The following is a 13,619-nucleotide window of genomic DNA, read 5'->3' as shown; positions in this document are numbered from 1 at the left end:
TCCTACTTGTCTGTGACGCAGTTGCTGTGCACGTGGTTCACCCTATGCTGCTCGCTGTTGCTCTGGGCAAGGGCTACCAGTGGAACTTGAGCTGGACTGCTCACGTGCTCTTCTTTAGGCGTCAGGTGGTTGCCTACTTTGTTGTCTCGTAGGAGGATCTCCTTGTGGGCCTAGCCTCGTGTGGACCTTTTGCCTGGAATGTCTTAAGTGCTCGTCGGAGTGTGGACTCAACTTCGAATGCACACTGACTCGTGAGCCGAGTTGGGAATGAAAGCTTTTATGTGTATTTGGGCAGGATAAGACGTTTCCCTGAGGGCCCAAACGAGAGTGCACACTACCCTAACACACGATTTGTGGCGGGCTGAACGACTTTTTGTTGGGACATCGCTAGAATGAGTCATATTCTTTCACCCTTATTCTGCTTCGAGACACTACGTCTGGGGTGAGCTGCATCTCGATGCGCTCGAGGAGTTGGTTCACCAAGATGGTTTGCTGCGCGAAGGTGTTGGTCAAATTGGTGACCTGCTAGGGCAGGTGGTGCTCACCATTTGGATTGGAAGAGTCTAGATAATGAATGTCTCCATGTGTGGTACAAGTATAGTGTACTGCAGGTACAAAATCCGGGCCCAAAACAGGTATTCCTACAGAAAAATGGGGTGTAGGTAACCCTAAATCGATCACGGGACCGGTGGTCGAAATCTGGATTGCTAGATGTGGCCTTAGAATGGATTTGGTCACGGGCCGGGTCGTTAGAGCGGGTTGCAAGGCATGTTGGACCTACGCTTGCTCGCCTTAGTTCTGCATAGCCGTTGGCCCTCTTGGCCGTTAGGCTGCCACATCTTGGCCTACGGGCTGAGTGGCTTGGGCTTGAGCCTGTTGAGCTACTCTGCTTGCGGCAGCTGCTGCGTTAGGCTTGGCCTCTTGCCCATGGGCTTGGAATTAGACATGGGTCACTTATCTAAGGTTTGGTAGGGTGTGACGTTGCAGGGGCAGTGGTGGTAGGAGTGGTGTCGTGGCCTGATGGCCTTGCCATGGCAGTTGGATCACGGTGGTGATGGTGGTGGCGCGGCTCCACAACAGTGGGGCTCTTCCTGCTGCCGTGTTGAGCCTTGAGGACCTCAGTCATAGGGCTATGTCCTCATCTCCACTTTCTGGTCCAAATCTTTGCACGTAGGAGGTTCCGTTCGTCGTAGTTTCTGAATTTCCTACCATTGTATCCTTTCTCCAGGGATTGATCAAGAAACTTTTTTGGGAAAAATTAATTAATACGACGTGTGAGAAATTCAATGTAACAGAAAATTCAAGAAACTAATGCAAGAGGCTTCTTCGAGTATTTTGAATCATCTCTTAATGAAAGCACCAATTTGTCGATACAAATTTCCGCCATCTTCAGTCTTGACGAAAATGCACCTATAAAACAATCAACACCTTTGATCAGAGACCTAAGCCTCACGTGCCCACGAGGTGGGGGGGGGGGGTTAGGTCAACTGATCTCCGATGCCTAAGTTAGTTTCTCTGAGAGAGTAAAGTGTTTAGAGTTTTTTTATGGTTGCAAAAAGCTCTCAAAATTTGGTAGAATATGGGGTACCGTATTTATATGGCTAGGGCCGGCCATATAGTGTTTAATGGAGAGATATTCTCTAAATATTCCCAAGATATTAAATAGGAAATAATATCTTGAGATGATAGAGTAATTATCTGTAATTGATTTAAATTAGGATTACTTACTTGATTGGAGTCAATCTTCAATTGGAAATGTATTAAAGATAGGATTTGGGTAATTAATCCTTATCTTTAATTCCTTGCCAAGGGCAGGTAAGCTGTGGGCAGTCGTATTCAATTGCTGAGACCTTCAGGGATGTGAGCTGCGCGTGGGAGCATCTGAGAAGCTTGCCTATTTATTAAGGGCAATATTGTTTTCTTTGAATAAAAGTCCACGTGTCGTCTCTAGAATTTTTGAGATTATTTTAGGCTCCACAATGATGCTTATACGGAAGAGGTAGAAGATTATGTATCCATTGACAAGGTAGAAGAATAATTTGTGTGTAGGTCATTTGAATTTGTCCATCGTATTTTTAAATTTGTCGTTGTCAAATTCTTTTGAATTTGGATACCTTTGTCGTTTCCATTTGAATTTGTAGACCTTAGTGGTTTTCATTTACATATTATTTGTTATATTTTTTAAGAGACAATTTTATAATTTCATATGTACATATATATTAAAGGTTATTTTGGGAATAATAGTGGGTGAGAAAATAGCATTTTAATTTTTTAACTTTTTAAGGTGGGTGAGATTATAACGTGGGTGGGAAAATAAGACAATGGGGTGGATCTAGTAACTCCCTTCTTTTATAGTATTAATTTTGGACGAGTTTATTGCTTGGTTTTTAATTAAAATTTGTTTTTAATATTACCCAAATTCAAAATCTATTTTCTCAATTTTAAGTTTAAGTAGTTAATTAGGAATTGTGTTTACATAAATTATTTAAATATTCCTTGTGGAGAACGACCTTACATGAGCATCTATACTACAACATCCTTATACTCTTGCAAATATTTTGTGTGATTTTAACCTTCTTTTCGTAGTTGAGAAAAATCCTATCACTTACCTTTCTAACGTGGAACGAAACTCCACATCCTCACGTTATATACATAATAGAATATGTAACACTTGATCATAGCTCAATCAGTTACGTAGTTGAGTTAGGTTTCATGTCTCCCCTCTTTTCCTTGTATTTTAATTGTTTGTGTTTTTAGAAGGGTAAGGTTTATGTCCCCCAATCTATTTTTTAATCCATTTTTCATGTATCATGAGGGGTTAGGTTTATATCTCATTTGACTAGGTGTAACTTCTTTTTCGATGTCAATAAAATTCTCCTCGTACGGTCGAGGTTGTATAAAAAATAAAAAAATAAAAAATAAAAAATAAAAAAAAAGGTTAAGTAGTGGAGTTAGGTTTAGCTATTAGTTCAGTTTATGTTTCGTTGATTCAGTTAGTAGTTGATGTGGCTGGTTTGTAATAGATAATCCTGTTGTATTAAACAACTCAATTACTCCAGAGTCTGCACCCATTGTCGAATGAGTGAAAACTTGAAGCAATCACACTTTACAGCTTCTTGATCGATTTCTCAATCTCTCTGAATTTGCTCTTTGTCAGACCAAATAAAATGAAATAGTGATAATACAACAAAAGTATGTATATGTATATTTTGACGTCAGACCAAGTAGTGTACTTCATCGTGTAAATCGTTACATATATTGCTTGAAATAAATTCTTGGACCACAGCTGGTTCTTCGACCAAGCTTCGACATTGGCACGTTGTTGTTCGAGTTGAGTCCAGTGGCGGATCCAGGAAAAATATTTCGGAGGGTCACATATAAAAGTTTACAAACATTTGTTAGACTTACAATAACCTTAAAAATTAAACTATAGTTCCATCATTCATAACTTATAGAACAAATAACAAAAAGTTTACAATAGTCCTCGACGAGTTTTCATATTTTGAAAAAGTTGCATTATAACTTCATTGTCAATGGAAGAAAAAACATTGCTCTCAATATAAACCACCATGCTATCACTTAACCATTGATCTCTCATTCGGTTACGCAATGGAGTCTTCACAATATTCATAGCAGAAAAAGCTCTCTCCCCTGAAGCAGTAGCAACTGGTAGAACCAAAGCCAATATAATTAGCAAATAAGCATGATTATATACTCTAGTCCTCCCCGTGTCCACCATTTTTTTTTTTGCAAGGCTACCAATTCCTTTCAATTGAGAAAGTTCACTACTCGAACGCATATCAAGAATATAATGCCCAAGTTGATCTTTAAGTGCCAAGAGTTGACAAGTAGTAAATTCATTCAGATAAAATTGCGCAAAACATATTAGCCTTTGTTTATCAAAAGCCGAGAATGAATCATCTGGGCTCAAACTTGCCAAACAAAGAAGTAACTCTGTATTTACCTCATAAAAACGACTATTTAATTCCACAAGTTGCTTATCAACGATAGCAACAAAGAGCTCCACATGATAATGATGGAAGTTTGTGATTATTTGAGCTCCACATCGTGATATCCCTTGAGTAACATATTCATCATCCATGTGTTTAATTTTTTGACTCTTAGTGTTTATTTATTTTTTATTAAACTAAGGGTCCAAAACTATGTCGTTTTGACAAAGTGATATTTATTAAAAAAAACAATAAGAAGAAAAGCTACTTTTACAGTTGGAGGACATGTATGAAGCCAACTCCAATCTTCAAAGGGGCATCACCCAAGTTATTCATGGACATTCACTGAAGTTCGAAGGGTCAACACTCAAGTTATCCATGGACATCCACTGAAGTTTGAGGGTCAGCTAACCCCATGCCCCTTAATGCATCCGCCTCTGGTTGAACCTAGTGCTCTTGCACTTTTGGCAAAAGTCCCATGTCAGAGCGCACGACTTCTTGCATGGCAGACCGTTTGGAGCCCATGTCATATTATCTTTGATAGCCATGAACAAAGGCCACAAACCATATTTACCTGAAAATGAGTCTTCAACTTCGTTGATATAGCTTGGTGTGCACCCCCTCCTTCAGCCCATAGCATTCTCACTCTGTTTGCTTCATTTAATCATTAAGCATAAAATCATTGCTACTAAATTCCAATTCCTTCTTTATACTTGTTTATTTGTACTGAAACATCGAAGAATGCCTTTCGAAACCTTTGCTCTGTAAACCATTATACTCAGAAGCATAGAAAGATAGAGAGAAGAATAGTCAATCGTAGAGAGAGAGAAGTGGGAAAAAGAGAACTTTAATCTTTGTTTCTTAATGAGGAAGTTACTAATAGTGCTTTTATACCGAGATTACTCACTGTTAACAGATTTCCTAACAAATCATCTAATCTTATTACAAGTGGCAAGATCTCATTTACACAATATTATACTCCTTACATCCCCCCTCAATCTCTTGTTTGGAGAAATCAAGCACGGGATCGGATCATTGAATCTTAAACAAGGGAGCACTTAAACCCTTTGTAAGTATATCAGCACATTGTTCTCTCGATGAAACAAACTGCACAAACAGCTTCTTCTTGGCAACTATATCTCAAACAAAATGCACATCTATTTTAATGTGTTTTGTACACTTATGTTGCATTAGATTAAATGACAAAACTATTGCTGAGAGAATGTCACAAAATAATATAGGTGGTGAACCAACATCAATCTGCAGAAAACTCAATAATTGTTGGATGCAGTCCAATTCAGCCTCAGTTGAGGGCCTAGAGATAGTTTGCTACTTTTTAGAAGACCAAGATATGGAAATTAAACCCAAAAATACAAACAAACCAATTGTGGATCTTCTGTCATTGGGAGCCCAATCCAATAAGCATCACTGAATGCTTTGAGCCCTAATTGTCCTCTGTAATATGACTTACCAAAAAGCACAGTGCCTTTCAAATATTTCAATATCCATTTTACTCCAGCAAAATGGAAAACCATTGGTGTCTGCATAAATTGACACACTTGATGAACAAAAAAGGCTATACCTGGCCTAGTGAAGGTGAGATATAGCAGAGTTTGTACTACACTTCTATATAAAGCTGGATTGTTGTAAGGTTGTCCATCATCCTTCAAGAGCCTATTGTAAGGCAAACATGGAGTTTAATAGGACTTTGAATCACTCCTCTCAGTTTTCTACAACAATTCCTAGATATACTTGGTTTTCAATAAGAAAACCCCATTTGCATTCTTGGTAATTTGAATTCCCAAAAAGAAATGTAAAGCACCTAAATCCTTAATATCAAACTCAATAGTGAGAGCATTTAACCTATCTAATAACCTCAAAACTACTCCTTTTTAATAATAATATCATCTACATTGAGCAACAAAATCACAACAAAGGAACCAACTTTCTTGACAAACAAGGAAGAATCTGAATAAGATTAATGAAGGTAGAAAGGCAATGAATCTCTCATTCAAAGCCCTAGGGCTTGCTTTAACCCATAGAGTGATTGATTTATCTTACACACCAATGCAGGATAACTAGGATCCAGAAACTCTGGAGGTTGAGCCATATATACTTCTCCCTGGAGAACATTATGTAAAAAAATATTTTTCACATCAAGTTGCCTCAAAGGCCAATCAAATTCCGTTGCCAAGCCATAACTAATTTCACTGTGGTTGGCTTCACTACAGAACTAAAAGTTTCCCCATAGTCTAATCTAGGTTCTTGGTTAAACCTCTTTGCAACTAGTCTACCTTTGTGTCTAGTTGCATCCCACTAAATTCTTATTCGATGGTAAAGGCACCAAATTCCATGTACCTTGTTTATACAAGGCGTCCAATTCCTCCTTCATTGCATTTAACCAAACTGGATCTTTGATTTCAGATTTATACGTAGCTGGTTCAGTTAAAGAAAGATCAATACTCCCAGATTCTTAGTCAACAATGCCCATGTACAATTACAGGGCCCACTTCTATGAGATTGTGTCATTAAATGTGAATTTTTTTTGTGTTCAAATAGTTTTATTGTTATATCACTGAGCTAATCTCTATATTTCACATACACACAAACAAAACATGCATACATACAGCCGCATTAAATTTACATCTTATGCAAACAAGTAATACAAGGGGGATTATAAAGAAAAGGCTTTTTTTACCAAAATGGTCATTGAAATTTGCATAACTTCTCATTTTGGTCTCATTTTGGTCCCTGAGATTATCCACCATCAAGCATTTTGGTCCTTTTGTGAATAGTTATGTTAAACAAAGATTAAAATGACAAAACTACCCTCAATTTATTAAACAATAGGTCATAACTTGACAAAAACTGAGGGTATTTTTGTCATTTTATCCTTATTTAATGGATATTTTTTTACGGAATGACCAAAATGATTGATGGTGGACAAACTCAGGGATCAATTCTATCGATTTCAAATCTCAAAGACCAAAATGAGGAGTTATACAAATCTCATGAACCATTTTGGATAAAAACCTGATTGTACATGTATTAAAGAATATGTTAACAAATGTATCAATTTTGTGTGGCTGAATAAAGTCACACATTGTTATCAAAGTATTGATTCATAAGTGCAACATGCATCAATTGTTCATTAGCTAGCTAGGGCTTGTGTTGCACTTTGTTCAGATGGCGGCCGAAGTTCTCGCATGCATGCATGTAAAATACTTTCATAAGCTTAGCTGATATTATATTTGTAATGTAATTAATTTCTTGTGGTCAAGTTTCCACCCGTGAGGAATTCAAGAACCATGCACATTATCTTTAGAATTTCATAGGTTTGTGGTTTTTATGGAGCTAATTACTAATTTGAATTTTCGGTGGTGCATTTTCATGCTGTGCATCGACCAAAATTTTTATATGAATATTTTTAGTATGATCGTTACACTGATACGTAATATCAACAATTAGTTTATATGCTGGATTTTGTATTTATTTTTTAATACACACACACCATATTTAAGATTATAAATACAATATTATTGTACACTCATATTTTTTAACACTTAAATTGATAACGTCGGGGACACACTCATGCTGAAAACTTATATACGTCTCTCATAAACCCACAAAGGAAGTGATTTGGTCTTTGAAGATGGCCAACCGCACGGATACTGATAAACCAAAAAAGAAGTAAATGCATGCAAAAACCATGGATGATAAAACATAGTATGCTACCCCTCCATCTTACACTGCCAACAAAACTATCTAGCTAACAATGACGTGGAGAATGACCCATCACTGGAAAAGATTAACGTTTGATAAAATCTTTAATTGTGGGAAGTTATTGGAATGGACAACTAAAACGTAAACAACATGTTGAAATATCCTAACTTCACTCCAACTAATACCGAGATTTTTTGTGATAAAATTTCACACCTGACGGATTGTGGATGTGGTAATTACCAAGTTGGGGACAATATCAGTGCTGTTGGAAATGTGTCTTCGGCATGTCTCTCTCATAATTCTACATGGTATCAGAGTCAGAGAGCGGGTATGTACTGCCACGTGATGGGTGGGTCCCCTTGGCCTTGCGCGATGATGGTGGGTCCCTTGGCCCTGCATGTAGGGTGAGTCCTCTTGGCTCCATGTGATTGTCGATGTATGGATCTCCTATGTGTGACCCACTAATTAGGTCCCACATGAGAGGGCGTGTTGAAATATCACACATCGACCGTATCTCTGTGAAAAGAAAATTTAAATATCCTAACCTCACTTCAATTAATACCGAGGTATTTTGTGATAAAACTTCACACTTGATGGATTGTGTAGGTTATAATTATTAAGTTAGGAACAATATCGGTGTTATTGGAAGTGGACCTTCGACGCGTCCCTCTGAGAATATTCTACACAACACACTATGCCACCACCTTACTTTCCCACCAACATGTTTGTGATTGTGAAGTTTAGTTTATTAAAGTGCACACATGGGCGGAGCCACATTAAGGGCTACCCTGGGCTGTAGCATGGGTAGCTTTTGGTAGGAAACAAAATTTTACATGTAATTGTTATTAATTTTTGAATGTAGTCCACCATATATTTAGTCATTGATTCAAATTCTTTTTGTTTAATTGTATAATATAGTTTATAAACCATTTTTTTCTCACATCTTTTTTCTCATCGCTTCTTGTACATGTACAAGTTTGAATTTGTTTGAATAACAAAAGTTTTTGGCTCACCTTGTGAAAATTTTCTTAAGCCAGCTGATACAGTAAACAAATATAGTATCAATTTTGTTTGTTTGTTTGTTTATAAAGATCTAAATCTTTAAGATAGCCCACGCGGTGAAACTTTTCTAGCTCCGCCATTGATTACACAAAACAATTCCTATCAAAATATTGACAAAATAGATTATTTACAATATGTGATGAATAGTTGTACAATAATTACCATAGTTATGTCAATGCACCATGCATGGTGCGAGTTCGACCATTCTCCCTGACAATTACAATTTAACCCACTAAAGCTATGTTTTGTTAAAAAAAAAAAAAAAAAAAAAAAATGTTGCCGGGGCTTGATATATGCTCAAATAAACGAGACTGTATTTTCCACCAAAAGAAAAACAAGACTGTATAAGCTCAATTTTATACAAGGCGTTTATGTATTCCTTCATAGGCCAATCCTATAAGACCAAGTACATGTATAAAGAAATGAAATAGAAATTTGGCACAAACTTAGTTAAGTGCTAGGGCTAACTAATCAACAACATAGGCAAGTGTTGAATTGTTCTGAAGGATCTTCAACCCAGTATCCCTTGTTTAAATCCTCCTCCTTCCCTTAATGTAGTTTAGAATTGTAGTATTGCTTGTAATAAAAAAAACTAATCAATCACAGTAAGATTAGCATTAGATTGTTACATTTATTGTAAATGGAAAGTGCCCCTTTTGACGCTAACTATGATGGGATGGTGGTTGTGTTACATAGAGAAAAAACTAATGAAGTCTTTCCAAATTACAAAGGTCTACAATTTAGAGTTTAAAGTTTAAGGTTTAGGGCTGATCGGTTCTTCCCGGTTGATTGCGGAAATACAACTAGAGCTCCTTGCAATACCCCCGTTACTCTTTCGAACACTCTCATCTCTAGGACTCATGGATTTTGCCCTAATTCTTGAACTCTTTTGGAAAATCTCTCTGATGGCCTCAGCTTGGTACAAAACGGGGTATGCCCTACCAAGCCTATTGAACTTTTCACAAGAACTCATATGCTCATTCACAGCCGCTTCTCGTTTGCCTCCATTCTTGTCCATCTCTTCCTTCACAGCCTCAGCACACAACCCACAAATTAACTTCCCCGAAACCTGGCTGCGCACACTATCTATGTACTCGTTCGTGCACTCCTCGGACATGCCACAGCACTCACACTTGGCATCCTCAACCTCAGATATAGTTGGAAGATGAATGTCATCGTCAATGGCTTCTTTGCTGCTGATGCTGCTGCTTAGTTCAGCTGAGATGTCAGGTATGGTTCTTTGGAGACTTCCCATTGAGAGTCTTGGTGGCTTGTGGACAATGTTGGCCTTAGAGTATGAACCCATCTGGTTTTCTCTGTTTGGTGGCATGAGGGTGAACTTGTTGAAATTCTAAGTACTTTGAAATTTTGGGTTTGAAGATTTATGGACCTGTAGGTTCTACTTGTAATTTATATTGTTTTCTGTTTTTTCTGTAGATGTATGCGAGATAGTGTATGTAGTTAATTTAAATAGTAAATTAGACGTTAGATTCACAACGTATATAAAATGCTAAGGGCTTATAGGCGAGAAAATGACCTATTACACTCTAAAGTGTGTCAGGTGATTAAAGTTGACGAAAAATTGGATAAAATAGCTTTGAATATAATAGTAGGGATGAAATTAGCAATTTTTAATAAATTTAAGGACTTATTTTACCGAAAAAATAATTCAGGGACCTAATAAAATAATAATTCAGGATCTAATTTTCACTGAAGTGATAGTTCATGGACTAAATCAGCACTTCACCCTTATTTTGCTTAGGCATTATTAATTTTCTTAATTTCAAATTGGAAAAAAAAAATATAGGAATTCAAAAACTAGGGTTTGATCTAAAGAGCTTTAACTTCACCAAAAAAAAAAAAAAAAAAACAACCAACCATGCATGTGAAAAGTAGAGAGATTATAAGAAAATTGTGGTCATATCAGATCCTCACAAGTATTCGAAGGTGTGAAGAAGAAAAGCACTTGTCGATCGAGCTGTCAGTATTTCTTTTGTTGGGGAGACAGAAAACAACAGTAGGAGTTTTACTTGAAAGGAAAAGAAGGTGGATCACTTATTAATTATTTTGTGAAGCGACTTCTTGTTCAAGTTTGTGAAGGCAACACAAGAACTTCATTAATTAATGAAAATTACACCACAAAAAGGGGGAGTGAACCCTGTTTGTTTGATGCATATTGAAAGCGCGAGTTAGCTTATTTCTTATACTGTATAAGAGAAGAAGACTTGGATTGCACGACAACTCATTGAAGAAGATCAGATCTCCTGGACTTTGTATGGTAAGATTCATATGCATTCATTCAGGAGATTACAATTGAGTAATTGAGTTATATTACAATTGTAAAAATCTTTATTCTTTAGTGGATTCTTCAACCGACAATGTGCCAGTGGATTTTTCTCATTGTATGGGGGGGGGGGGGGGGGGGGTTTTACCACATAAAAAATATTGTTTATCTTTCTCTTTATCTTCATATTTTTTATTCTTCTTCACTATTACATAGTAGGATTGAAACAGATATTCAATCCCATCTTGTGTGGATTTTAATTGGGGTTGTTTATTTGTTAGGTTTGAGTTCCTCAATCGATCTGCGTTTTCAAATATTAATGATTTGTAATTATAAAGCCAAGACCTTCTTCTTCTTTTTTAATTCGGGGGAAGAGAGATTTCTTCCAACATTCGGGAAATTTTGGACCCAGGTAAAACACAACGAGACGAGCTTGGGCTTTTTGGGCCAATTACGAAAGATATTCAACAATTGGAAGAACCGAACTTCACTGGGCCAATCGGTATAGGCTAGCTCAACTTTGAGAAGGCCTACATAACCTGATTGTGACATTTAATTGTGGCTGAGGCCCTTATCACCCAGCCCAGCAATAAAAACAATCATTAGAAATAATAATTATTAATCTCACCGTTATTAAAAGGGTGTTATCCACATACCTATTTTTATTTCTCATACACTTCTCTCAATCTTTTATGGATATAATGAGTTGAAGAAGATGGGCAAAGGTCAACAAGAGTGTATGAAAGGTAAACAATATGTGTTTAAATAGCATTTTCCTATAAAAAGAAAGAGGACTAGCTGCACGATGTGCGATAAACGGACACCATTTGAAAATCCTCAGGAACCTCACAAAGAGGATCCGAAGAGGATCCTCATTCCTATAAAAATGTAAAAATTAATTTGTTATCTTTTAATTAGGGGAACTTGGCAGTGCTTTTTAGTGGTTAAAAGTGTTCACTAGTACAAAAACATATTTCCGCGACGGCAACTTGCGCAACGGAGCAAATTGCGTCGCACAAAGTATGTTTGAGCAACGGTGACAACAAAACGTCATGCAAAGACATTTTACGCAATGGAACTTTACACGAAGTAGACTGACGTCACGTAAAACTGTTTTGCGCGACAAAGGTGCACCTCTGTCGCGCAAAGCTATTTTGTGCAACAAATGCACACCTTCGTCGCGCAAAACAATTTTGTGCGACGTTAGTTTGCATCGTGCAAAGTCAACAAAATTTTCCTAGCAGAAACTACAAACCCAGTTGCAGCAGCTGCCTCCCTCCCCTATCTCTCTTCAAAACCTTCTCCAAACCTACAGAAGCCATAATCTTCAAAGCTAATCTTATCCTCACTATTATATTCTCAATGCTAAGCTATTGACAATAGGTTTTAGTTCAATAATGAGTGGGTTGATTTTTGTGAGCAAATGCCATATTTATGTAGATAAACAATGGCTACGATTATCTTATTATTTCCTTGTAGAAAATCAATATCGTCTTCCAATTTTAATACAAGTAAGTAATTCAGGATTCATTTTCAGTCTTAATCCTTTGTAAACTTGAAGACAAATAAAACATCTTTGAATAAGATTTTTCGTTTATAATCGTCGAAAACTTGATCTCTAAATGTTTTTTTTTTGCGTATGCGATCTCCAAGAATATACAAACAAGTTTGACGTTTGGATCGTTGAAACTAGTTTCATAGAATGCGTATCCCATCAAAACAATAGATTTACTAACACTTGGAGTTTATTTATACTTTTATTAAGTATAACATAAGATTTTGTGGTATCCACTTTTGTAAATATTTTAAATTGACAATCGAATTAGTTCATTGTATTCATATAGGATCAGTGAGTGTAGCTGTTAAAAATCATCAAAATCAGAGTTAAAACTACTGTTAAATCGTGATTTTTCGTTTATAATTGTCGAAAAGTTTTGTCCCATTGATCTCTTAATCTTTGTTTTTGCGATTTTTGGCCTATGTGATCTTGAAGTATATACAAATAAGTTTGACGGTTGGATCGTTGAAACTTGTTTCGTACAGTGTGTATTCCATCAAAATAATAGATTCACGACAACTTTCCCTTTAAATGCATAAAAATCACGCATCTCAAACATAATTGAAGCCATAGAACACAATGCATTAGCCCCTGCATAACCACAAAAACCATAGTTTGTGGGTACCTACATCGAAGGCAAAACATTAAGACCATGTCTTTAATGTATTTGATGCTAACATTAGTAATTAAAAACAAAAAATGGGCCAAAGTAAGTCAAATGCTTTCCAAAACAGAGCTACTTAATCAATGGAGAAAATGTCATGAAACAACATATATTCACATAACTCAACAGCGGAATAAAACCAATTCGTTAATTCTTTGGAACAAGCAACACAATGTTAGATACACAAAATTATACAATCAGAGCAAACTTAGCATATCATAATACAATAATCTCACAAAAATTTTATCTAAAGAAATAAGAAAATGTCAAATGTTACGCAATTGTAGCATGCAATTGAATATGCCAACTGAGTTGAAGCAAAAGGGAGATACCACATACACCCTCACCTGTATCATTCACTGAGATCATCAACATAAA

At 36.5% G+C, this 13,619-nt stretch overlaps 1 protein-coding gene across 1 annotated transcript; it reads right to left on the bottom strand.

Annotated features, from left to right (window-relative positions):
* Positions 1–9,489: 9,489 nt before the first annotated feature.
* Positions 9,490–10,041, bottom strand: LOC103441304 (uncharacterized). Its single transcript, XM_008379991.3, has one exon. The coding sequence runs from the start codon at positions 10,039–10,041 to the stop codon at positions 9,490–9,492; it is 552 nt and encodes a 183-aa protein (XP_008378213.3).
* Positions 10,042–13,619: the final 3,578 nt, after the last annotated feature.

Source organism: Malus domestica, chromosome 08 (assembly GCF_042453785.1).
Source record: "Malus domestica chromosome 08, GDT2T_hap1".
NCBI classification, from domain to species: Eukaryota; Viridiplantae; Streptophyta; class Magnoliopsida; order Rosales; family Rosaceae; genus Malus; species Malus domestica.
Note: the sequence above shows the minus strand (reverse complement) of the source record. Positions and strands in the feature narration are given on the sequence as shown.